This window comes from Spermophilus citellus, assembly GCF_964194105.1.
Source record: "Spermophilus citellus genome assembly, chromosome: 3".
Taxonomy (NCBI): Eukaryota; Metazoa; Chordata; class Mammalia; order Rodentia; family Sciuridae; genus Spermophilus; species Spermophilus citellus.
Genome location: NC_138184.1, coordinates 214,876,366 through 214,902,006, shown reverse-complemented (window position 1 = coordinate 214,902,006; position 25,641 = coordinate 214,876,366). Strand labels below are relative to the sequence as shown.

At 41.0% G+C, this 25,641-nt stretch overlaps 1 protein-coding gene across 2 annotated transcripts in view; it reads left to right on the top strand.

Moving 5' to 3' along the window:
- The window catches only part of DGKI (diacylglycerol kinase iota), a gene marked incomplete at its 5' end in the record, with an annotated part of 420,328 nt that extends 397,350 nt beyond the window's left edge, over positions 1–22,978 (top strand). For both annotated transcript variants that reach the window (XM_081286431.1, XM_081286430.1), the window contains 5 exons: positions 5,629–5,666; positions 8,932–9,052; positions 16,247–16,283; positions 18,364–18,463; positions 22,576–22,978. In XM_081286431.1, coding sequence (XP_081142557.1) covers positions 5,629–5,666; positions 8,932–9,052; positions 16,247–16,283; positions 18,364–18,463; positions 22,576–22,692 — 413 coding nt within the window. In that variant the 3' untranslated portion in view covers positions 22,693–22,978. The remainder of the gene's footprint in view (positions 1–5,628; positions 5,667–8,931; positions 9,053–16,246; positions 16,284–18,363; positions 18,464–22,575) is intronic.
- Between the last annotated feature and the right edge of the window lie 2,663 nt (positions 22,979–25,641).

The window sequence follows — 25,641 nt, the reverse complement described above, 5'->3', positions numbered from 1 at the left end:
TAAACTACTTCTTGGAAAGAACCGTTTTTTTTAGAGATGGAAGGAGAAAGGCAGGTATGAGGTGTGACAGTATATGCTTTCTAAAACAGTCACGTCTTGTCTCCTGTCCTATACACAGGTTTTGCAAGGGCACTTTGACACTCTTCCCATTGAGATGTGTAGTCTGTGTCTTTCCTCCTTGAATATAGGCAAGCTTGAGACTTCCACAGGAAGGACCCTTTGTGATTTGTGGCTGGTATTCAGAGAGGGTCATTCAGCTCTCAGTGGAAAAGAGACATTCCGTCTCTTCAGAACCCTGCCCAAAATGCAGATTTTTCAGCAAAATGATCATTGTTGTGTTGCAAGCCAGTGTGTTTTGACATGGCTTGCTATGCAGTAATAGTTGACTGATACAGATTTGCATGTCATTATAAGAATACCCATGAATTAGTTTTAGTAGATTCTTTAAAGAAAATCCCTCAGCATTTTAGCTTTTAGGATAAGAAATAACTTGTCACATATCTTTTTATCTCTATTGTGAAAACCTCCTCTAGGCCTAGATTAAAATGCAGAGTTCTTTAGAAATATCTAATTTCTCCTTTTTCCTCACCTCATCTTGGACTCGTTCTGTTTGTCGTGTAAAATAATATTAATTACTGTCATTTTGTTGGGCTGCTTCCCATTTGTGCCTAATTAGCATAATTCACAGTGGCTATCTGCACCATTGAGTGAGTGTTAGATTACTTTTGCTGTGTTTAATGATCATACTGAATTCCACGTCTTTGTGAGCTAAGCCTTCACAGGTTGTTGCACATGTAGCATGGCTGGCTGCTCACACAGTAGAGGAATTGGACAGCGTGCCCCTGGTGAGGTGAAGACAGGAAAGGCTGTGTGGACATATGGATGTGAGAGAAGTGGGCTCTTGGGTGGCTGAAGGGATGAGCTGTGGCCAAGCAGGAAGCAACACTGATGGAGAGGGGGAAAGTCTGAGGACTGTGATGATAAGGACTGCGTTTGGGGCAGGGTTCTGAAGAGACATCATCTGTGATGATGATCAGGTCAAGAAAACTGTGAGGGCAGCATTTGCAGTGGCCAGGCTGAATATTCACTTTCTTTGTTGGAACAAAAAGTGTTGGTGCTTGAAACCATAAATTGTTTACTCTTTGTTTTTTTCCAAGAGATAACTGAAGCTTAGTAATCTGACTTGCCCATGGTCTTCCTTAGCTAATCATGCTCTAAAGACTGAAATCCAAGCCATCTGAATCCATCCTCTATTAAAATATATTCCTTCCTTATTATAAAGTCAGATCTTGTTTTTTACTTTTTGCCAATACATCAGCTTCATCAGAGAGTGGACTTTGCTTTTTGTGCATCTATATTCCCACCACCTTGGATAGGGCTGCCCTGAGACAAACAAGGACTCTAAATCCATTCCTGCTACTAACTACATACCATAGATTAGATGATGTATAAATAATAGATAATGGATATTAAATATAAATCATTGAACTTGCAAAGTCCAATATCATGGTGCCAGTGGATTCAGTATCTTACAAAGGCTTTCTCTGATTCCAAGATGGCACCTTCTCACTGCATTCATGGTAGCAAAGTAAAGAGGGGAAATGCTGTGTCTTCACAAGGTGGAGAAGATGGAAGGGCCAGGCAGTGCTCTGAGTCTCTTTCAGAAGGGCATTAATCTCTGTCACAAGTAATTATGTTACTAACATGATTAATCATAATATAATCACTTCCTCAAAGGCCCCACCTCCTAATTGGTTCTCAACAATGAGGATGAAGTTTCAACATGAATTTTAGAGGGATATACACCCTGAAATCATAGAAGTTCTCTTCTCCCTCTCTTGGTTCTGTGTGATAGAAGCCATCTTTTCCTTCCATAAACCAGCTCTGAACACATCCAGACTCTTAGGAATCCAGGCTTTAGCAAGGAGGGTCTGTGAGAGGGAAGGCAGGCAGTTGCCCCTGGTTCCCCAGCGTTCTGTCCTGTCCTGGGGTGCACAGTGGACAGCAATTTATTGAAAGTCATAGCACTAAAGGAAAAAATGAACCACTGCATATCGACTAATGATGAAACTTCCAACCCCTAAAAATGACAAGTGCCCTAGTTCTCTACCCCCTCACACGCCTGTCTTCCTGCAAAGGAAGAAATAATGTGATTTCATTTTCCAGGAAACTTATTATTCATCTATTCAATAACCTTTACATCCTGTTAACAGTTTGACTTCTCTTACTTCTGGAAGTTTGAAGCATCGTTTCTTTAGTTGAAGGAGTTTTGAAAAAGAAAAAAAGGAAAGCTTAGAGCTCAAGAAATAAAGAATAATACTGTGATCATAACAACTCATTATTTGTTTTCAAGCTTGATCTTTCAGAAGGTTATTATTTGGAATTGAATACTAATGGATTCAGGTTCTCTTTATGCAGAGAAGATCTTCAACAACAGTGTTCATAGGAAAAGACATTAATCAGGAGAGAGAAGTGAGCCTTGTTCCTAATAATGTTTGCATAATAGCTACCCTTGGGTATATTGCTTGACTTAAAAATAAATATTCATGCTTTCCATATTCAGTACAATGGAGATTATTTGTGGTTATGATTCTGTTATATGATTCTCTGCGTATTCATGGGGACATCAAACTGGGAGGCTGTTGGACACCAGCAAACCTAAATAACAATGCTTGTGAATGTTCTGGGGTAGAAGTAGAAAGAGGCTCCACTGCAGGCAATCTGGGGGAAAGAGCTAAGAGCAGGTCATAACTGTTTTCAGAAGGAGAGAAGCAGAATCAAACTGGCCTGTGTAAGGACATTTATATGCTCCCCAGATTTGCATTTAACTCCATAGCTTCCCATCACCTGCAGGGTATAATCCGGGTGCCTCATCTTGGCATAGTGGTGTTCATTGGAGTGACTCCTGTGAGACTCTGCAGCACATGACCTGAGACCACTTTTGATGTGACAATATGGAACTCTTTGCAGTTTCCTTCAAGAACCACATCTTTTAACTATCATGGCTTTGTTCATATCCTTTGCAAGCGTTCCAAATCTTCTTTGTTAATTATTTGAATTTATTGTGACCAGATTGGCCTAAACTAACTTCCTCCAAGAAATTTTTTTTTAACTACACCACTAGCTAGTAAGTTTTAACCTAACCTCTATTATTGATTGATTGATTGATTGATTGTGATCCATAAATAGTCTTTGCCCAAGGGATTCTTTCATGATCTTCAATTGATTATTTACATGCTGTATATTTTTTATGCAAGTGCTTTAATAAATCCATTTTTTCTTTTCTTCTTTCTCTATTTTTCTGTCTCCATCTTTTTTTTGAACTTTTAAATTCTAACAAAGGGTTTGATACGACCTTGAAGACATAGGCTATGCTGCTTTGTGAGTTACAGGGCAGTACATTAACTGTTCCCCTGTGCCATTTCCCTGCCTTTATTTCCTTCACACTCTGAATATTCTCCTGCAACCAAGAGAACATCCTGCAGCCTGAAGGTCCAACTAATTTGTTCCCCCAGATCTACGACTACTAACACTCTCCCCCCCTCTTCTTCCCCGAGGTCGGATGTAGTCTTTATGTCTTGAAGTTAAGCTCCATCCTGGCTCCTCTATCTGTGCTTGTCCTCTGCCTGGTGCTATGTTAACAGAGTTACGTCTGCCCAACTTCACATGCCAACTTTACCTTGATGGAAGGCTCCTTCTAAAATGTCCATGTCTTTTTTCCATGTACTTGGGTGCAGTCACAGCAGTACTGAGAATCGTGTCTTCTGTCTATACAACCATCCCACAAAGCACTTTTTAAACTTTGATCCTTGGTAGGGAGGTGAGCAATATACCTGTTAATGAAAAAATTGGCTCAAAGACTGAATCACTTCTTAAATTTATGGGCCCAGTAAATTACAGAGTCAGAATTAGACCTGAGTCAAGCACTTTTCCCCACAATGCTACAAACCTCACAGCAGCATTTTCTGCCACCTTCTACATACCTTCCGCAGAGACTAGCAGGGCTCTGTGCACAGTGAGTTTCATGGGGCACTGGACAGGCAGGGACCTGCTTGGTGATGCTGACTGGGCCTCTACTTGCTCTGTGCCCCAAGAGAGTCACTTAACTTCAGATTGCCAATGTCCCCACTTGTAAAACAAAGAGTGAGACAGGATGTTTCTTAGGTTCTTTTTTCTTTTTTTAATCTTTTTTGTAGATGGACACAACACAATGCCTTTATTTTTATGTGGTGCTAAGAATCGAACCCAGGTCCTGCCCATGCTAGGCGAGCACTCTACTGCTGAGCCACAATCCCAGCCCCAAGTTCTTTTGACCTATCTTATTCCTTCTGTATTATTTTCACATCTCTCCCTTCCCACTCCTTTCCTTTCTTTGCCTTCTTTTCAGTCAATTCAGCAGCTAATTGGTTCACATCTGCCATGTGCTGAATTTATAGGAATATGGAAAGAAACCCTCAGATGGTTTCAGATGGGTTTTCCATTGTCTTCCATGCATCCTCCTTCTATCTGTTTTCAACTTGCCCTCCTCATCACCAAATTTATCAAGGCTTCCACTAAAGACAGATGCTCAGTCCTGTGCCCCTGAGTGAGTTTCACATGGCCCTTTGCATCTACTCACCCAGGAGTCGACAGTGAGCCATAGAAAAGCCTCGGACTCTGCTCAGCAGCAGCCACGGCTTCATGTACTTTGTTGCATAGTACTTCACTTTTGGTTAACTCTACCTGAGAAATTACTCAAGCAAGAAGAATAAAATATCACTTTGCAAAATAAATTTACATTATTTTTCTTATAAAATTTTGTGACTTCAAAACCTGAAAATCTATTTTTTAGTAGTTTCATAATTGATATATTATTTATCTAAAAGGACCATATCCATCCTGGTGTAAATAGTTTCTTTTGAGAATGATAATTATCATCAGACACACATATAGTTTTCCGCTTTTGTCAATCATGTTTTCTTATTTCCTTTCCATACCCCACATGATGTGCATAAATCATTAGACACAATTAAAATAGAATGGTTTCCTCTAATCATGTTACTATCTATAGCAGTGAGCTTTTATCATTATGAAATATACAATCAAAATGACAGGTGATTACTTCAACTTCAAAAGAGCTAAGGAGAAGGAACTAGAAATAAGGGTCTAGCCACAGTCATGATAAGACACTTCCTCGGCACCCGTGGCTAGTTAGGAACATCCGTAGGGCTTCATGAATCCTTTTAGCCTCCCATAAAGTTAAGACTTTCTCCTTTGCATTTGTGGAAACTGAGGCTCAGGTGGTTAAAATAATTCACCCACTGTTCCGCAGCTCCTTGGTGTCAGAGCTAAGATTTGAATCCAGTCCGTGAAACTCTAAATTTCATGCCATCTTTGCTGGACCAGGACTGGAGCGGGTCTCCTAAGGGCTCTAGAATGATGCATGGGATTGGTTCCTGGGCAGGGAAGGGCTGAAAGAGAGGACCTTCATCTGTTTGACTAAGTTTCAGCCTTCGGGATGCTTCTCCTTCTCTAGGTTCTCCCCATAGACTACCATAGACTGCCCTTTCAAAATATGCACCCAACCTTCTGTAGGATTTTAAAGAGAGGGCCTTCTACTAATGGACATCTCTGTTTTGTCTTTCACAGCAATTTTGCAGGCAGTAATAGCTGGTGATCTTATGAAGGTAAGATATCTCTCTTTGCAAATTAGGTGATTCATTAAGAATTTTCAAAAAATGATATTGTTCACCAAATTTTCAAGATCCTGCTTATGGACCATCTCCCCGCTGCCTGCATGGGTTGAGAAGGAGGGAGGATATTGTTGAGAACAGAGCACAGAGAGAGGGGAGCCCTCAGAGTCTCTCTTCATTCCCAACAGCAGAGGGTCTGTGGGAAAATGCCCTGGGATTTGCCTGAATTCATTACAATGAACCATACACCCAGGGACAGGGCCACAGTGCCCAGAGTTCCTGCTCTGTAGAAGCTGACATTTGAGAAAGTAAAGGATTTCTTTTCAGACAGATATTGAAATGAATCCGTTTTAAAGAATAACCTGGGCAATACCCACAAATGCATTCTCTGGGAGTGACCCCTGTGACACTCACATCTTCTGTTGTTACAGTTTGAGGCTTTGTGGATCATACTTAGCCTAAAGATTGACTGGTCCATTTTGAACATCTTATTTGTGCCCATTTTTTTTTCTGGTGAATTTAGTTCTAAGGAAGGAAATGGTCAGCGCTGCCTCGGGAGGGACTATAAATCCTGAAGTCAGGCTGCCTGCCTGAGTTCAGATCTTGGCCCTACTGTTCATTACTCATGGGGTTTTGAGCCATTATTGAATTCCCTCTGTGCCTCAATTTCTTCATCCATAAAACAGGACAATAATATTGCCCCTTTTTTTTTGGTTTGCTGTGAGGATTGAATGTTATCATGCAAGTAATATTGTCATGATGGTCTGTACTAGATAGAAAGGGCTCAAAAATGTTAGCTATTTTACTCATTTTACAGTGTTTATCATTTTTTTAACAGCTAAAAATGGTGGGGATAAAAATATGTCTTGTTTAATGTAGTCTATGAGTGTTCTAAAATGTCTATCTGGTCTCATATCATTTTCAGGCATGGGGACCCATGTCATATGTCCCTGTGTAACATCAGCAGCACTGACCTGCTGTATGTAGTGGCATCTGCCTCAGGTAGAGGCTGTGCCTTACCCATCAACAGAGTAGGAAAGTTCCAGGTCAGATTGACTACCCACATGCCTTAGAAGAAAACTGAGAAGCACCACCATTGTTTTTTAAAGTACTTATATCAGATAAATCAAGGCCTACCTGTAAGACATTTTTACATCAACAGGTTACTAGCAGAGTAATAGAAGGTTGTAAACCTATTGGCCAATTGCCATGTGTGTGCACATAATTATGAAAATGGTATTGCCTGTGCTGTTGTCCAGATCATAGTGTCACTCTATGGGTACCCAGGGGAGAAGTGCCCCCCTGAGCAGTGTACCTGTGCGTTCATTGCCTTTCCCAGCAGTGAACCAGCACCATCCTATGCTCCTGCAAGGACTTCCGGTAGGCCCTATGGGAAGTAAAGAGGAGAGCAAGGTGCATCCTCGCCCCTGGAGAACCTCTCGGCGGGACATTTTGCAAAGCACAAGCACCGTACATCCGAAACCCTTTCATTTGATCTTCTGTGTGCTTTTAGTGTAGGCAGCCAACATTCCAGGTCCTTGGATATCACCACACATTTTCAGTAATTAGCAGAGAGTAATTTGAAATATAGAAAATCACTATGTCCAGCTGGATGTCTTTCTGCATTCTACATTATAATGATGTCCTAGATGGCTAAAAAGTAACCTAATAACAACTTATTTACAGAGAGATGAAATACAGTGACTGAAGTTGTTTTTTTCTTTTTAGTCTTTTTCTTTTGTACCTTTTTTCTCATTCTTCTCAATTTTATGTTTCTCTCTTATGCATAGAAAGTACAGTGCAAATTAAGTATTAAACTGGTTGTTGTGTGTATGTGCATATTTTTAGGAGAGAGAAGGAGAGAAGGACTAGGGAATAGAAGATCCCAGGAGCCGCTCAGGGGGAGGGCTGTCATACAGCTCCTGAACAGCTGGGCTGCATAGGATGCCCACGGCTCACTAAAGATTCCCAGTGTCTAAAAGCCCTTAGAAAGACAGGGTCAAAGCTGCTGGGCAACTGGATCTGGTTGGGTCTGTACTGCATCCATCCTTTCTGGATCTGTCCCCAAGGAAAGGGTGCCATTGCAGTTGGGCAGAGCAGGATTCTGTCGGGTCATGAGAGGAATGTTGGCTACTTCTCCCCATCCTCTTGCCCTACAGTTTAGGGATGGAGATTCCCATGAGTCCTTGGCCTCCATTCAGCTATTCTTCTTCATCTATTTTCTCGGCAGGATTGCAGGGCTCCTTTTGTATCCAGTGCTTTGTGGTCACCTGGTGGGCCTCTGCTATCCTCATAGTATCCCCCTCTATCACTATAATTTTTTACACCTCTGTCTTCTGAGTTGCCTGAAAGGCCTGTAGACCAATGACTGAGTCACGTTCAGCTTTGTTTCTGTATTCCCTGCTTATGACCTTCTAATTGCCCTTTAGAAATGTCACGAAAGCTCTTCTTGTTCAAATATGCTGCCATTTGGAGAACAGGACCCTATTTGCACTTTCTACAATGTTCTATCCTTCATGAACCTAGACTACCTCCTCCTGTAGCCACCTTACTCTCAGTCGGCCAAATTGTTTCCCCCCACTCCCAGTCTTTCCTCCCACAGAAATAAATACATCCTTCTCTTCATCATTTCAGTTTTCATCCCATGGATCATCTCTAGCCTTTTTGGGTATGTACTGGATGATCCTCAGAAGGCATCAGGCCAGGCTGCAGGTCTGGATGAGCAAGGGAGCCATACACAGTGGTGTATGCATGTGTGCGTGTAAATGCTTGTCTTCAGGAAAATGAGAAGCAGCTCTTCTATTTGGTAGTCAGGTTCTTTAAATTGAAGAAAAGCTAAAGGACACAGGAAAGCAGCTTAGCTATCAGCCATGCTCTCTTTCTACTTATAGCAATAACTATTCTCTCCCTTGAAAGAGTGCTGAGCCAACCTAGGGAAGGGAAGTTTTTGCTGTCTTTACCCCTCACTCCCATGGGACAGAGACTAGAGCTTAGAAGAGGAAGGATAACAGTAATTGAGAAAGTTTCAGTTTCCTTGGATCATTGAATACCACAGACCTTCACCAGAGCCAGGTGAGACACCAGCCATCTATGTGAGTAATATCACAGTCCAAAAATCCACTTCATCTCTTTGACTTTTTTCTATGTCCTCTGAGGCTAGAAACATTTGCAGGTTGCTACGTGAGTCTTATTTTATGAGGACTTAGCTGTTCTTGTTCTGGATTCTACCTGAGCCTCTTTCCATGCTTCTCCCTTTCAGCTAATAGAAAGCTATAAAAATGGAGGCAGTCTGCTAATTCAGGGACCAGACCACTGTTCACTGCTTCACTACGCAGCCAAAACCGGCAACGGGGAGATTGTGAAATATATCCTGGACCATGGTGAGTAGGCACAAGAACTTACCAAAGACCACTCCTGCATGAAGTAGAGGCATCTTCTAAATTGGCATTCACCCAGGCTGTCTTCACAATGGGAGAAAGACTGCTAATCCCATTTTAACTGACTCTCCCAGCTTATTTGAAGCAGCCAGGCTTACAGATCACTGATAGTTGTGGGTCATCCTAACCAAGCAATTAATAGAAGCCATCATCATTTGGAGCCCCATATAGGCTATTATTGGATCATTAATATTTAAAAAGTAAAGGACAAAATTAAATGCAGTCTGGCATAATGTGTTTTATTTTTCTAAAAACTTTTTTTTTTTTGTAAATTAACTGATTGGGATCAGCTACCTAATCCATATTTGTAGTTGATCATTCTGAGGATTTATGACTCTGATTTTTTTAAAAAAAATCTTTGTAGTTTCTCAGTTTCTTCTGTTGGAATCCCATTCATCTTTTTAAGTCATGCTTTATTTTCCTTGAAACGCCTGGTACTCCTTTGTCCTCTGTGGCTAGCCATACTCACCTCCCAGAACATTTTCTAACTGGGATTTTGAGCAATAATTTGGTGTTAGATCCTCTGCTGGATTTGGCCTAGAGCACCTGTCTCTAAGAGCTTGTTAGAAGCATTAATAAAGACAGTGAATATCAAGTCTCTATTGTTATGTTAGTTTCTCATGCTTACAGTATTTCTAGGAATAAAGAATAGGAAAAAGGGGGAGTTGGGGGTGCCCAGGGTGTTGTGGGTGGGGTCTGCTTGGCTAGGCTAATTGAAAGGAGAAGATGTGGAAGCTCAATGTGTCTGAGGACATAAGATCCACTGAGATCCTGGAAGACTTTGAGAGCTGATAGTGAACATGTGGCCTACTTAATTGGCACCCAAATTCAGATTATAGATAGTAGCAGATTAGTGCTTTGGTAAGAGTTTGTTAATTGGTTTAATGTTTATGCTCAAGAGAAAAAGAAAAAAGACTCAAGATTCCCAGTCATTATCTAACTTCATTCACAGGAAAGAGTTCCAGAGGTCTCAGATATTTCCTGACCCATCAAAATCTCCAGTGGGTCAGGAGATGCCCAGGAGAAAGACTGGAGATAGTGAAGTAAATAGATCTCTTCTGATTGAACTTAAATCTTCCAATTGGCAGTCCAAGAATCACTACATTTTTGGTAGATGGCATTTTTAAACTTTACTATTATAGTCAAGTAATGAAAATTCATTTGCAATTGATCTTTGTTAAAATGCATTTTTATCAATCTGATACACATTACCAATTTTTAAAAAATCATCCATTTCATCATTTCTATTCACTTAAGAATAGGAATGTGAAATTTTTTTAAAATTTTGAATGTGAAATCTTTTGGTAGTCAAATTCATCTGGTTCTGCAAGAGCTAAATGCTCATTTTTTAACATCTTTTATTGCTGATACAATGTATATTAACCTGTGCATTTTGAAATTGAATACTACCTTCGCAGAACCATTCATCTCTTTTAAATTATAGAAGCCCCTTTAAATTATCCCGTTCTTGAAATCAGGAACAAGTAAATGAAAACCTTACCCTATCTCTACTCTGTAATCACTTTTAATGGGATCTCTGCTGATTGAAATAGTCTTTCCTTAGTACTGATGATAACTTCAGAATTACCCTGGCCTAACCAAAGTGGCAGTGCCTTTTCTAAAGGGCTTCCAGAAGCCATTTAGGATTGTTGACCAGACTATGGTATCATATTTAAAAATAAGCAACAGATTTGCAGTAGGTAAGTCTGATCAGTTTGAATCCATGTAAATAATAAAAAAAAAAAAAACTAAATAAATGAAATCTTTATGCCATGCCAAAGATCCAGAGAACACACTCCTAGTTCCTGAATGCAGCAAATCTCTGGATCTCTTTTTATTTTTTACAATTTGGTCCATGCTGGCCCATGTCTTTCCTGCAGCTTCAGATATTATAAATCCAAAATATGTTGAAAGACCTGACAAAAGGTGCCTTTGCTTCCCGTGGATTCCATGGGTCCCTTTCAAGGTTCATAAGTGACACTCCTGTGGCCCTCACCTTGTACAAGGCTCGGGGCATCGCACCTCCCCCTCTGCTGTGCCTGCTTCTTCAGTGGGCATTTAGGGTAAGGAGTGTGGTTCAGGATCAAGAAAACACCTGCTGAACAAGAGTTGTGGGAGATGGTTGTCTTCCCTGACAGGAGGATCCACAGTATATTTCTCTTCTAAGGCTCTTTCAAACTGGCTGAGGACCACAGGAAGTGAGATGTGTGGTTTGTTCTGAAAAAGCCACAGGGGCCTCTTCCTTTGGCCTTCTTCTCTCACACATACAGCGCGCAGCTTTCCTTTATGAAAAACTGGAATCTGGGCATTTAGAGGGTTGAAAAGAGAACCCAGAAGGAAGACAGCTAACCATTCCAGAGACAGGGCAGAGGCTAAGGATGCTGAGATTCCCCATGGTGGTTCCCACTTTTCACCTCCTTTCAGCCATCATTTTTGCGGGCTCCCTCCCCCTAGTTTACCCCTCCAAGAGACTTTTGTGTTGTTTTGTTCCACTATGCCCTATGCATTTGGCTCTTTTGTTTTTATTCTCCCCAGGCCTACCCCATTACCCCCCACTGTTTTTCCTGATAGAAATCTCACTCATGCATTTCCTTTTTGATTTCAATGGGTTATTTTGTCTTCCCTCTTTTTCTGCCTTCAATCTTTCTTTTTTCTTTTTTTTTTTAAACACCCCCCCCCCTTTTCTGCCTCTGGTCCCAGAGAGAAAGGACCACTTTCCTGCTGGGCCGGAATGACAGTGCTGTTAGCATTCCCAGTGCCAGCTCTCCCCACATCTGTGCAGCCTTTGTCTCTGGGCAGAGGAGGATTTGGAATGGTCTGCTGGCAGTGTCAGGGAGACTAATGGGAAATGAGTCCTGAGAGAGGGAGGAAGGGAGAGAGGCTATGGGGAGGTGGAAGGAATAGCAAAGGGGATTTGGATGCATTGGTGTGGGAAGCAAATTAAAGAATGCGTGGTACAAAAGGCACGTCGAATATAACACAAATGCAATATGGATGATAGAGTCAGAGTTGCACCAGCAAGGAACAGCGTGGCCCAGGGAAGAGCCCAGGGACTGAGTCCTTGCAGTTAGGAGAGCTTGACCACTTACCACCATGCTTGCTTCTCATTTTGAAAGATTTTGAAGTTTTGCCTCCTTTCATGTTCTTCAGACTTCGCCTGCATACTGATGTATATGTCCCCTTACGAGATTGTTCTTTACTTTCCAGACGATTTCCCACACGGTCCAGTCCTTTTAATCCATGTTTCAGTTATGAATAGTTCTCTGAGGAAAAACATGTGGTCTGGGATCTAGTATGATTTAAACATGACAATCATTCATTTTAAAAAATTAATTGTCCCAGACACTTTGGAGGAAAAAAATCTACAGCACTCATTACACTAAAGTTTATTGAGCTAGATGCTAAATGTATTAGCACATTTAATTTCCATTTGACAGATGGTAAAAACAGAAGCATCATGAGGTTAGGTTATTAATCCAAACCCATGCATATGTCTTCCGGATTCCTTATTCTAGCAAAAGACATGAGATACAAATAAACAGAAGGCAGAGAAGCTGCATGTGCTTGTTGTATACATTGAAGAAAATCAGTCTTTATTTTTTTTCTCTTTTTTTTTCTTTTTTGTCCTTTTTAATTAGTGAGACCCAACTTTCCAAAAATCTTAGGAGCTATTTTGTTGTTGTTGTTGTTGTTTTTGGTACCAGGAATTGAACCCAGAGATACTTAACCACTAAGCCATATCCCCAGCCCTTTTTCATTTTTAATTTTGAGACAGGGTCTTGCTAAGTTGCCGAGGCTGTCTTAGAACTTGCAATCCTGCTTTCTCAGCCTCCTGAGCCACTGGAATCACAGGCGTGTGCTACCACACCTGGTTTAGGTGCTATTTTTTTTAATACATTTTATCCTTCAAGAAAATTCTTGTGACCTTTGTTTATTATGTTCCAGCTCTCTGACCACCCCCTTCCAAATCTTGCAGCAAGGTGACTAAACAGCACCGGCTAGTTTAGAGCATGGTTCTAAACTGATTATTTGTCAGTGCAGAACAAACCAAGAGGGATGGCACACCTTGTATTGGGATACACCTGGCAGCCACTCTTCTTAAGGCTTACTGTGCAGCCCCATTCTTGCTAGCACAATGGAAACATAGGCCTTTGAAAGCAGGCTCACAAAATGATGAGAAAATGTACCTGTTCTATTAAAAGCAGCTCCCCACTGCCATTTGTAATGAGCTGGCTGCCACCTTTCCCCTTCTTCATTGGTCATTTGCCTGCCAGTGCACAAAATGTTCTAGTGGGCTGGGGATGGAGCTCAATGGTAGAGTGCCTGCCTAGCATGCATGGGCCCTGGGGACTGGGTTTGATCCCCGCACTTAAAAGAAAAAAAAAAAAGTTTTGGAATTGTGTTAATGGAAGGAGAAAGGACTTTGGGGTTAAATAAATTAGTCATTCCAAGTCATACCCCAACCCTTTAACTAGAGTTTCTTTAGATGTTAATTAAGAGCAAGTGTCTGTTTCAGTGTCTGTACCTCTTCTCTGGCCACAGGCATGCCAGAAGCACAAACTAGAAAATCAGCATTGGAATAACTGAGTTGGCTGCACTTTTAATGATTCTGTTTTTATCCTGTTCAGATATGGTGAGGCACAATGTCCCTTCTTTTCCTTGTCCCCACCCTTAGATTGTCAAACCCTTGTTGTTAATGAATTAAAATATTTCATGTTCCCTCCCATGCATAGAAGCATGGACCCTGGGGGTCACTGGACCCATGGTGGATGCAGCTCTGATTGACAGGAAGTGCTGCATAAAGGAGAAAGTGCTGCATAAAGAGGCCTCTGTTGCCTCAGTTGGGTACAATTAGCAGTCATGATGGGGGCCTAGCTACTGGTGAGGCCAGGCTCTTTGTGTTCCTGGAGTTCCTTCCACAGTGATAGGATTTAAAGGTTTGCTGAAGGTATCTGGAGATCCTCAGAAGGAGGATGCCTTGTCTGCAACTGAAAAGGCGTGGAGTGCTTGGTTCTCTGGCCTAGAGCTTGAGTGGCTTCAAATGCAAGTGGGAGTGAAGTGGTCCTCTGTGTCATCTTCCTACACTGATGTCCCATTTGATTGATGTGATCAGCTGTATATGACAGGGAACAGGAAAGTTATCACTATCTAAACTCTAAGTGGTACTTATGGTGGGCAGGACACTGTTATATGCATATTATGCATAATGACTCAGGAAACCTCCCAACAGCCTTTGAGATTAATATTAATTCAGCTTTGCATGTGTGACAACCAAGGCATTACAAACTTGTCCAACATCTAGTATGTGTTGGAACTGAGAGTTTAAACCAAGAGGGGCAGTGCCAGGAGCCTCAGTCCTAGTCTCTGCCTAGTCTGCTTTGGATGTGTGTATGAGGTGGAGGGAGAAGGATTATCATTCTTATTTCATCAGAATCATAGAAGTAAGGAACAGAAGTACACCACCGTGAATCCCACCATTTGTACATCCATAAGAATGTGATTCCAATTAGAATAAAATATATTCCATGCTGTGTAATTATATCAAAATGTATTCTACTGTCATCTCTCATGAAAAGAACCACTAAAAAAAGAATATTCTCAAACGTTAAAAAAGATGATTGAGTTAGATGTTTGTTGACTCATTCATATAAGGTACATGGTGGATACAAAAATAATAAAAGCATTTTGATCCTCAAGAGATTTAGAATAATTTAAGAGATAAGGCATAACATTTGACAAGGAAATTTGAGTCACAGGGTAGAACCAAGGAAGTATCATGGGAGTTCTGAGATCACAGATCACCTTTTCAGAGGGGCTTTGAAAAATGTGTTGGGTCTGGGTATGAAATTAGAAAAAGAAAGGCTGTTGTGGGTAGGGAGAGTCAGGGATCAAGCTCCCAGATTTAGAAATCTGAGAAATGCACCATCAGTTGTGCCCTTATGAGTTCAGCTGACGTGAATAAATGAAACTTAAAGAACCAATGAAGGAAGGGTTGTTTCCAGTGGAAGGCTGTAAACTTCATCATGTACTTGGGAATGAACAGTAGATGATAGACGGAAACTTGGAATTCCAGGTGATAAAAGACCATTTTATTTTTAAATAACACTTTCTTCATGCAGTTACATGCCAAGCAGAGACCTGTTAGGAAGTCTACTTGTCAACTAAAATAAAAAGTAAAAAGTGGAGGGAGTAAGGGAAGGAGAGAGGGAGAAACCAGGAGGAGGCTACTGGGATGTGGCTCAGCAGTAGAGTGCTTACCTAGATAGCATGCCCGAGGCTCTGTGTAGCATCCCCAGTGTTCCTTAAAAAAACAGATTCACCTCTCTCCAGTGAAGAGTAGATGTGAAAGCGATGAGGTCAAGATGATTTAGCTCCGGGATGAACAAAACTTAGAAATTCAATGATATCACAGTCATTTCTTTGGCAAATTCATGGTTAGAAACTTAGAATGTCTTCCCCCCAAATTTCTTACATTATGCAAAGTAAGTTAATTTGCAATAATAATGATCTCCACCAATACAAAGACAAATCCCAAGGATTGTAACATTCCCAGTACCTAAAACTGTATTTGGTACTTCCTGCCATGTTTATTCATTCATTCACCAGACTCTATGTTGGGTATTAAGAAGGACACAGTGATGGGGAAAGCACTGGCTAAATCTTCCACAAATTTGCCGGAGTCTAGATTGAGAGGCAAATCAGTAGGTAATTTGAAAATACTTACTCAAGTCTCGTGCTTAGTGAAATAATGCCATATCCCCATTGACCTTGGATGGTCCCAAGTTAGATGATAAGTCGTACTTCTCAGCTCAAGTATGAGCCACAGGGTCAGCATGTGAAAAGAGAGGTCATGTAGGCAGGGTGTTTAATGCAATATGTGCAGTGGGGTCTTGGGGGACTTTGTGTAGGAAAGGGGGCTCCAGGCTGAAGGATAAGGGATTGATTGGGAGATCAGTGATCAAGAGGTAGAAGAATTATTTTTTTGTTTGTTTTCTTTTTGTCTTATTATTCCTATCACTAAATGACTCCTTTAAAATTCACCTTTCTATGGCATTTTAATTCTGTGATTATAGTTTCCCTGTTAATGTTTAGTTTGGAGCTTATTTTTGATCTGCATCTTGCTTTCTTCTTGTCTAGGACCTTCTGAACTATTGGACATGGCAGACAGTGAAACGTGAGTGTTGCCTTTCATTGCATAGACTAGATTATTTTCTTCAGAATATTTCTAGGAGAAGACTAAAATCTATAAGGCATTTGAGGTAATTTTAATTTCATTGATTAAAAGTCCACTATCAACTGTATTTATAACTGTGTAGGCAGGGCTAATCTGAATAAAAAATTTATGATAAAAATTGATGATATGTCATCATGACTACATGCATAGACAATGCTAGTCATCAATGAGAGCTTCCTAGAAACAAGATATTTTCACACGGGAGCATCTTGAACTGCTGAGAATCATCAATAAATACATTTACCTCTCTTTATGTAAACCTGGTAGAATAAAGATGAGTGGGATTGGAGAGAATTAGTTGATGAGCAGCTAAATAGGTAGAGAGCAAAAGTGGGATTGACTAGAATGGAGGGCCAGGGGGCGGGGTATCAGCTGTGAGTTACTAGAAGCCACCATTGCTCTGTAGAGCTGGTATACAGCATGTCCCTGTGGCACTGTTGTGAGTTCTGCTGCCACTAGCCCCAGTTTGCCTTTTCTATGGGTTGCATTTGATTTTTTTTTAAAATGAAACTCTATGGCATTAAGCATCTTTTTACTTTGGAACTCAGAATGGGAATATATTCCTCCCTAGACTGCCTTTCACAGATGGAAACAAGTCTATCACTATGCCCTCCCAGAGGCTGGTCTTAGGCCTGCTTCCTGCTTGGAGATCTTGGGCCCCTGAAAGTCTCACTGAGCCTCCCACATACCTTCTGAGGCTGCCCTTCCTTCTGCCTGCCACTCACACAGAACTCAAAGTGGCCTGAGCAGAGTGGAGGCCAATCTGGTTCTTTCAAGTCAGGTTTTCTGGAGATATTCTTTTGAAGGCCAAGTAGAGTCAATCAATTATTCTGAGATGCCACAGAAAAGTGGTGGCCTTTGATGCTGCTCCCTGGGCACTCCACCCAGTACCTTTCATGCTCTGCCCAGAGACACAGAGGGAATTATTTTGGTGTGCAGACAAATCTATGCAATTATTCTTTTTATTTTATTTTTTATTATTAGTTGTTCAAAATATTACAAAGCTCTTGACATATCATATTTCATACATTTGATTCAAGCAGATTATGAACTCCCATTTTTACCCCATATACATATTGCAGATTCACATCGGTTCCACATCCACTTTTTTACATACTGCCATACTAGTGTATGTTGTATTCTGATGCCCTTCCTATCCTCTACTATCCCCCCTCCCCTCCCTTCCCCTCCCCTCTCCTCCCATCTTCTCTCTCTACCCCATCTACTGTAATTCATTTCTCTCTCTTGTTTTTTTTCCCTTTCCCCTCACTTCCTCTTATATGTAATTTTGTATAACAATGAGGGTCTCCTTCCTTTACCATGCAATTTCCCTTCTCTCTCTCTTTCCCTCCCCCCTCTCGACCCTGTTTAATGGTGATCTTCTTCTCATGCTCTTCCTCCCTATTCTGTTCTTAGTTGCTCTCCTTATATCAAAGATGACATTTGGCATTTATTTTTTAGGGATTGGCTAGCTTCACTTAGCATAATCTGCTCTAGTGCCATCCATTTCCCTGCAAATTCCATGATTTTGTCATTTTTTAGTGCAGAGTAATACTCCATCGTGTATAAATGCCACATTTTTTTTTATCCATTCATCTATTGAAGGGCATCTAGGTTGGTTCCACAGTCTAGCTATTGTGAATTGTGCTGCTATGAACTATTTGATAACGCCATCAAGCATATGCTAAGTCAAGCAGTATAGAAAATTTTAAAAAACTAACAAACAAAAAATCACTAAGCCTAGTTTACCAATAATGTTTAGAAAAGAGGCTGGAGCTAGATATGATATGATGGTCAATCAATGAGAAAGTCAAATTTTAGGCACCGCCTCGATCACCTTCCCAGGAACTTCCCACAGCCCTGATCTCAGCTGCCCTCAGGGGAAAAGGCTGAGGAGCACAGGACAGCAGCAGCATGGTAGGGGGTAGGATAATTCCCTTCACCATTCTGCCCCCCCCCTCCACCCCCAAGCCTGTCCCCAACGCCTTTATGAGTGCTTCCCATTTCATCTTTGATTTAGGGGTGAGACTGCCCTGCATAAGGCTGCCTGCCAGCGGAACCGGGCTGTGTGCCAGCTTCTGGTGGATGCAGGAGCATCTCTGAGAATGACGGACTCCAAGGTAACTGGATGAGCGAGTGCAAACATCCTCCCTCCCTTGGGATCGGGGCCACTGTTGCCTTTGCTGGAGCCCCTAGCACAGGCATCCTTTCTGTGCTTATGGAAGTGCCTGGGGCTTTGGAAAAAGGAGGAAAAAATAGAGTGCTTCCTTTAGAGAAAGTGCATTTTAAATGCATAAGCACAAAGGGCGGGTGTTGCGGCCTGTGGCACTTTATAAACCTCTCAACATGCTGGCCTTGGGACTTGGGGGTTGTTTGTTGAACTCCAGCAGGCAAATTGTGGGGAGGGGAGATCCAAAGCCCCAGGAAAGGGGTCAGGACTATGTTCAAAAACCTTGGCCTGGATAATGAGAAGTTCCTTTGGGATTTCTCTTTCAGTACTGAATCCGATGCCATTTAAAATCTGTTCTTTATATGGCTCCTTACATGGATGCCAAAGTGATTACCTGTTGACTCTTTGGAGCTTGGTTCCCAGCTTTGAGATGGTTACAGTCTTAAATCTGCTGTATTTCTGAGGTTCTCTATTTTTCTTTCATTTTTGAAAATTTCTTTCCATTTGTGTCTTTATAGTATTCCCTAAAAGTTAATCTAGAAATTAGATAGGGCAGGAATTACTGTTGGTACAGAAACTGAAACTTAAAGGAAGTTGAGTGTGCCCTTGGACTTACTCTTTGAGCATTCAAAGAGTTGTTGTTTTTTCATTTGGTGACGGAATACCCTACTTTCCCAGAAGGATGATGTGACAACAAAGTTGGTTTTCATGCTCAGTTTGTATAATCTGTTTTGTTGCCTCACCCTGAGGCAGTGTAGCTTGAAATGTGATGGATTTCTTTGCAGCCAAAATTATATAAATCTGGATTTAGAGTGTATGGGTATCTTGAAGGTAGTGAGAACACCGAAGAGAAAGGGTGGAGAGATGAAGTAAAGGCACAGTTGAAGTTTAATAGAGTTGAACTTGGACTGAGCCTGGGGGGGTGGTGTTTCTACAGAAGATCAACCCTATAAAGAATCCTGATAAGCTCTGAGAGTTTTAAAGTACCCTGGGTAGACTCCAAGGAATGGCCAACCACTACCCTAGAGTTGCAGAGAAGAATTTTAATGTATAGATGAGGCTTTCATTAAGCAAGCACTGAGTAATTTGGATTTTGAGTAACTAACTGTAGCCATGACACATATTTAACTTAGAAGTTTAATCAATGATTTCAGCTCCACTAGGCTTATATAAGTAAAGAGACTGCATATGTGCAGTTTTTTCCCTAGAAATTGCTCAGACTTCAGCAGGCATTGTGAAATAACAGTCTCCTGAGTAGACCTCTTTCCATTCTGAGCTGGTTGGGTTGTTAGGAATCCTGCAGTTCCCTGGCAACACACCAGCATTCTTGCCCTCTTGCTGCATCAATTCTGCTTTAAGCATTTCAAATACACTTGAGCTGTGTCCCGGTTTCTAGCTGGTCAGTTACTCATCTGGCTAGCCAATTCAGTATGTTATTTCAAATGGCAGATAATTGCTCAATAGGATACTCTCTCCAGATGACCTTTGTATCAGAGGCTTTGATGGTTAATCTACCTGAGGAGCATGCACATTGTAGGCAGGATTAGACCAGTCCCTGTTGGGTGGGGTTGGCCTGGGGCCACTCAGAACATGCAGGTTAGCTGCCCATCTATCACACAAAGGCTAGTTTCTACTTAATTATTAAAAAAGAAAAAAGAAAAGATAGGAGACACATGAAATAAAGGACAAACTGGGACTCAGGAGACTTGGCCTGTGAGCAGGTTGCCCTTTTTATTTTTCTATTTTCTTCATCAGTTAAGTGGACTCAAGGTTCTCTGGGATTTCTTCTAATTTTGTGTCTTGTATATGTGTGCTTTTTCAAAATGCAAATAACTTCATTATTTTTATGACTATAAATATAGAACATTCTCACACAGAAAACTAATACTATAGAAAACACACACACACACACACACACACACACACACACAACAAAAGCAAAAATCACTAAGGATCCCACAACCTAGACCCGAATCCAATAAAACTTTAGTGATCTCTCTTTATATGTCTGTCTATTTTTCCTCCATTTCTTTTAAATTGGGTGAAGTGATACTATATATGCCATATTGTATAACATGAGTTTTCACTCCACATTATGTTCTAGGGTAAGTAATACAGCTCTTGTTCTTTCCTTTTAAGGATCTTTAATTTGGGCATTCTATAACTTAATGCTAGAACATAGTTCTAGAACACGAACATGATAATTACAACTTGATCTTCTCCTAGAATTATTTAGGAAGAAGTAATGTCTCAGGAATTTCTCTTATTAGAGAAAAGTTCCTTAAAAATCAATTTGGAGTCCCACTAAATGGAACAGGAATTACTATGGGAACCTTAAGCTAGTGGTTAAATGCTAAATTCTAAAGTTTTAGAATGATTCCTGAGCCATCATTGCTGTTCTTAAATCCTCTACTTACATACCTTTGTATGCTACTTGGAGCAGGTTGAGTGAGGCCTGCGGTACTCACTGGGGTACCTGAGATGAAGACAAAGATGAAACTCTTTACTGATTATTATTCTTATTATTATTGGTACCAGGGATTGAACTCAGGGGCACTTAACCACTGAGCCAATCCCCAGCCCTTTTTTTTGAGACAGGGTTTTGCTGAGTTGCTTAGAGCCTCACTAAGTTGCTGAGGCTGGCTTTGAACTTTTGATCCTCCTGCCTCAGCCTCCCAAGCCGCTGGGATTACAGGCATACATCACTGTGCCCAGCCTTTAATAATTGTTTAAGTCATGTGCATTTATACATGGAACCATTTCTTTGGTATAATGATCATGAATGTACCTTTTCCTTAGAACTTGATATGACTTTTTAAATAGGTAAAATAATATAATTGAACAAAAGTTTAGAAAACTTCAAGGGACATTAAGTAGGCATTTGAAAAAATAGACACACTGCCTCCCTTTAGTGCAGACTTGTACTCACCAGACTCATTTAAAAAATTCTCAAACAGCCAGATATGGTGGTGCACATCTGTAATCCCAGTGGCTTGGGAGGCTGAAGCAGAAGGATCACAAGTTCAAAGCCTCAGTAGCTTAGTAAGGTCCTAAGAAACTTAGCAAGACCCTGTCTTTAAATAAAATATATTTAAAAAGGGCTGGGGATTTGTCTCAGTAGTTAAACACCCCTGTTTTCAATCCCTGGTACAAAAAAAAAAAAATTCAAACATAAATACAAATGCTTGGTGTATATATACAGATATACAAAAAGCATTATAGTAGGCTATAAGAAATTATGTAATAATTTAAAATATTTTGAAGATGTAATGACATAAAATCATGATGTATTATTAAGTGAAAAAGTTATATAACAGCATATAGGCAAAGTGTGGTTTTATTTTTATAAAGAAAATTATGCATAGAGGTATAGAAAATGATAAAAATAACTTATGGAAGATGGAAACTGGTTTTCCTATTTTAGTGCAATGATTGGTGATTTTTACTTTATTATTTATGCTTTTTTTTTTTTTTACTTTTCCAAGATTCCCTTAATCAATATCCATCATTTTATATTCAGAAATTAATTCATTTTGAAGCAATTCAGGTAGTTAATTATAAATTGGGCAGAACTTAACTGAAGACTGAAACCAGCAAAGAAAACCTTTCAGATTACTTGTGAGTAGCCCTTCCTCTCAGCTTCAGCATGTCAGTTCCTAGAGTTTAATAGAATCTAAACTAGAAATAAGAGTGCTCACTTCCTGTTTTTTAATGCTGCTTTATCTCTCCCTTTCTAAAAAGGGTCTGTGTCCCTACAGTCACCGGGCCACTCTCTCTGTTTCTCTCTCTATAAAACTCTGCAGACCTGTTTTCCGAGGTTTAACCTCTCAAAAATGATAAACTCTTTAACTTGCCAATCTCACATGTTGGATATAATGCTCATGATAAGATAATAGATTTGAGAGTGTCTTGTAAACTGGAACAGGGCAAACATGGGAAGATCCTTATTAGTGAGTAACCCCCTCCCCCCTGGGTGGGGGGTAGCTCTGTTTCTCTGATAACATATGCATTTTGTCTCACTCCAAGTGTTTGTGTCTCTCTCCTTCTCACTGCTACCTCTAGGGTAAGACGCCTCAAGACAGAGCACAGCAGGCTGGGGACCCAGAGTTGGCTGCTTACCTCGAAAGCCGCCAAAACTATAAGATCCTTGGCCATGAAGACCTTGAAACTGCTGTTTGAGCCTGGTAGATGGGCCAAGAGGATGAGTGAGCAAATCACCTGTGCCCTGCTGGCAGTTGGGCAGCTCCCCTGGAAGAAGCTGATGGAATCCATGTATCTGTCTGTCTCCTGCAAGAATCTATCTGAGACCATGCCACCAGTTTTTAAGGGCTACCAAGATGTACAACAGAACGTGATAGCCCAGAGAGAAGGAGGCAGGCTACCTGGAGATTTGTGGAATGCGAGTTCCACAAAATTTGATCCTTATTGCTTCCAGCAAGTAGCATGAACTTCTGTGTTCACCTGTATAATTTATTTTACAGATTCAAAGGATGTTTGTATAAAAGGCACTGCTCCCTCCTCCCCCATGCATTTCCATCTTTTCCCCGTCCCACACAATTCTACTGTAATTACCATCAACTTAAAAAAAAATATGATATATCTTCTCTTTCCTTCCATGCAGTCTTTGAAGACTACAAGATTGTCTGAAGGTCTTTTAAAACCCCTCTGGCTGTTCTGCAGAAATATTACTATAAAACCACTTCCATTTCCAAGACTAAAGATACCGAGACTACTTAGTGACTGTTTGCATGCCCTCCCTTTCCCCCTCCTGTTTCATCCTATAGGAGCTGGAAAGTGCCACATGGATAACGTCAACTTGTGGGCTAATCTCTGAGGCCTGGTGAGGTGGCATGGGAGCTGTCTGTGCTCAGAGGTACCTCAGAGAGGTCACCCAGGGGTCGGCCCAGGCAGCTGGGCTGTTTGCCGATAGCCGTGCAGGACGGGTTCAGCTTGGGCTGTTTGTACAGCTCCATACTGCCTATGTGTAGCCATCTTTGCCTTTTGCTGCAATAGACATGAGCAAAGGATTAAACAAAGGCCCATAGCTAGTTTGCAGAACCACTCAATTTCAAGTGCTGTTTAAATTGCAGGGCAGAAAACCGTGTGGGAACTGTGGTTACAGGAAATGGAGCACTCTAACAACGTTTAGTTCTAGTCTTTGTTGAGTGATAATAGAAAGCAACCTAATCGACTTGGGGTGGGGGGTCAGCAAAAACAGAAGTAGCAACATATGTCAAGATAATACACTGGAGCAAGAACACAGTCATTAGAATGTTGCACAGAAGCTAATAACATAGACTCTTGGATCCAGCGGTGAGAGGGGGTCCATTTAAGGTTTTCCTTCTAGGGTTCATTTTCATGATTTCCAGGAAGTCTTGACCCAAGGACAAAGCCTTGTTTAAGGAATCCCACCCACTGCCAGATTCCCAGAATGCCTGGCTCTTTCTGATGGATGCTTCATTTGTTGCTTGTCAGGTTCTGAGCTCATAGCTGAGAACCCTATTTCCAAGTATGGGGTAGTCTAATATACTTCTTTCTCTGCAGGCCGTTCTTGGTGCTGTGGCAATGTGGGAGTCTAGCCAGAAATGTCTGGTAGTGGGGGACTCTGTGATAACTAAAATATCAGGAGAAAAAGTCTTCTAACTTTCTGTCCAAATATCTACTTGAGTTGGGTGTGAGTCAAAAATAAACGCAGGTGTCCAAGGGTTTTATTTTGGCTAAATCTGGTATCTTCTGAGCTTCCTCCATTTTGCTCCTGGACACAACCAAACGCTCCCCTAGTGTTTCTGCATGTGACCATTAATGATCATTTCTCTAATGTGAAGGGCCAGTGGTGACACATTATTTGTCCGAATCACATCTTGGTCCCAAATCATCATTTTTAAAGTATGGATGTAATATACTGTATTCGTTCAGAACAGTGGATGGGAATTTTATTTAGCACAGTTTCTCCTTAGTCACTTCAAAACCAAATGGTTGGCATCGTTTCCAGCTGTGGGAGAATGGGTTGGCTATGAGTAATCCATTTCCATCTATCAGCCTCAGACCTGGAACTCTCTCTTGGATTTTACAGTCAGAGAAGGAGGGGTTGCAGTAGATTGTTTCCAGAAGCTGGGGGGAAAAATATATGCTCCAGGAGAGTTTAATTACTGGGCTTCTGCAGGGAGTGTTTCAGTTGGTGGGACTGTCAAGGAAACATTGTGATGACAGAAATATAATATAATCCTTAAAACAGACTGGTATCTGGCTTTGAATGGTGCCTTCCATTCCCTGGATTGAGCCAGACATTTGGCCAGGCAGTCAGTTACCCAGCTGCCACTGTTAGGATAAAGGACTCCATTTTCATCAGTTACCATCTCAGATTTCTCTGTGAGTGCTTTAAAGCATCCCAGAGAAAATTTAGGGCACAGGTGGCCATGGGCCAATTCAAACAGCTCCAATGGAAGACACAAATAAACCCCTGGTATGAAGACTGATGAAGTACTGACTACTGGAAGGGTCCTGGTGCATCTGGAAACTGTTTAAAAAAAAAAAAAAGCTTTAGAGTCCTACAACATTGATGAGGAGCACTATGTGTGTGAGCTATCTCTTTGAAAAAGCAAACACCTCCAGGATTTGGGGTTTAAAAAAAAAGTGAGCAGAACAGCCACATATTTACTGGCTTCAATATTGAATCTACCTCCTGTGGCAATTTTTTTGTTTTTAATTTGGTTGCTGTGTGTGACAGTTTGGGCTTTAGAAAGAGCTAAAGCCATATGGTCTATGAATTTCCCTCTCAGCTTAGGTATTTTGTACCCCCTTTAGTGGGCCATCAGGCCAGCCAATAGTCTGGTCCTGGTCTGAAGCCTCCATAACTTGGACAAAAATCTGTACCTATAAAAATGCTATTACAAAAAGCCTGCAGGGACATTTCTGCAAGAAGTGGCCACCTAGCTAGCCAACATTCCTGTGTTTAATCCTTTGTGTGTGGCACTGCCCACTCTGTGATTCCACTTCTAGATTAGGCCATGAAGGGATAGAAAATGGAGAATTATTCAAAGACAACGTTCTATAACCTTAAAGGTAGTCATTTTTGGAACCTCATATTTCCGTATTATGCCATTAATGGAATACAGCACAATCAAGCTG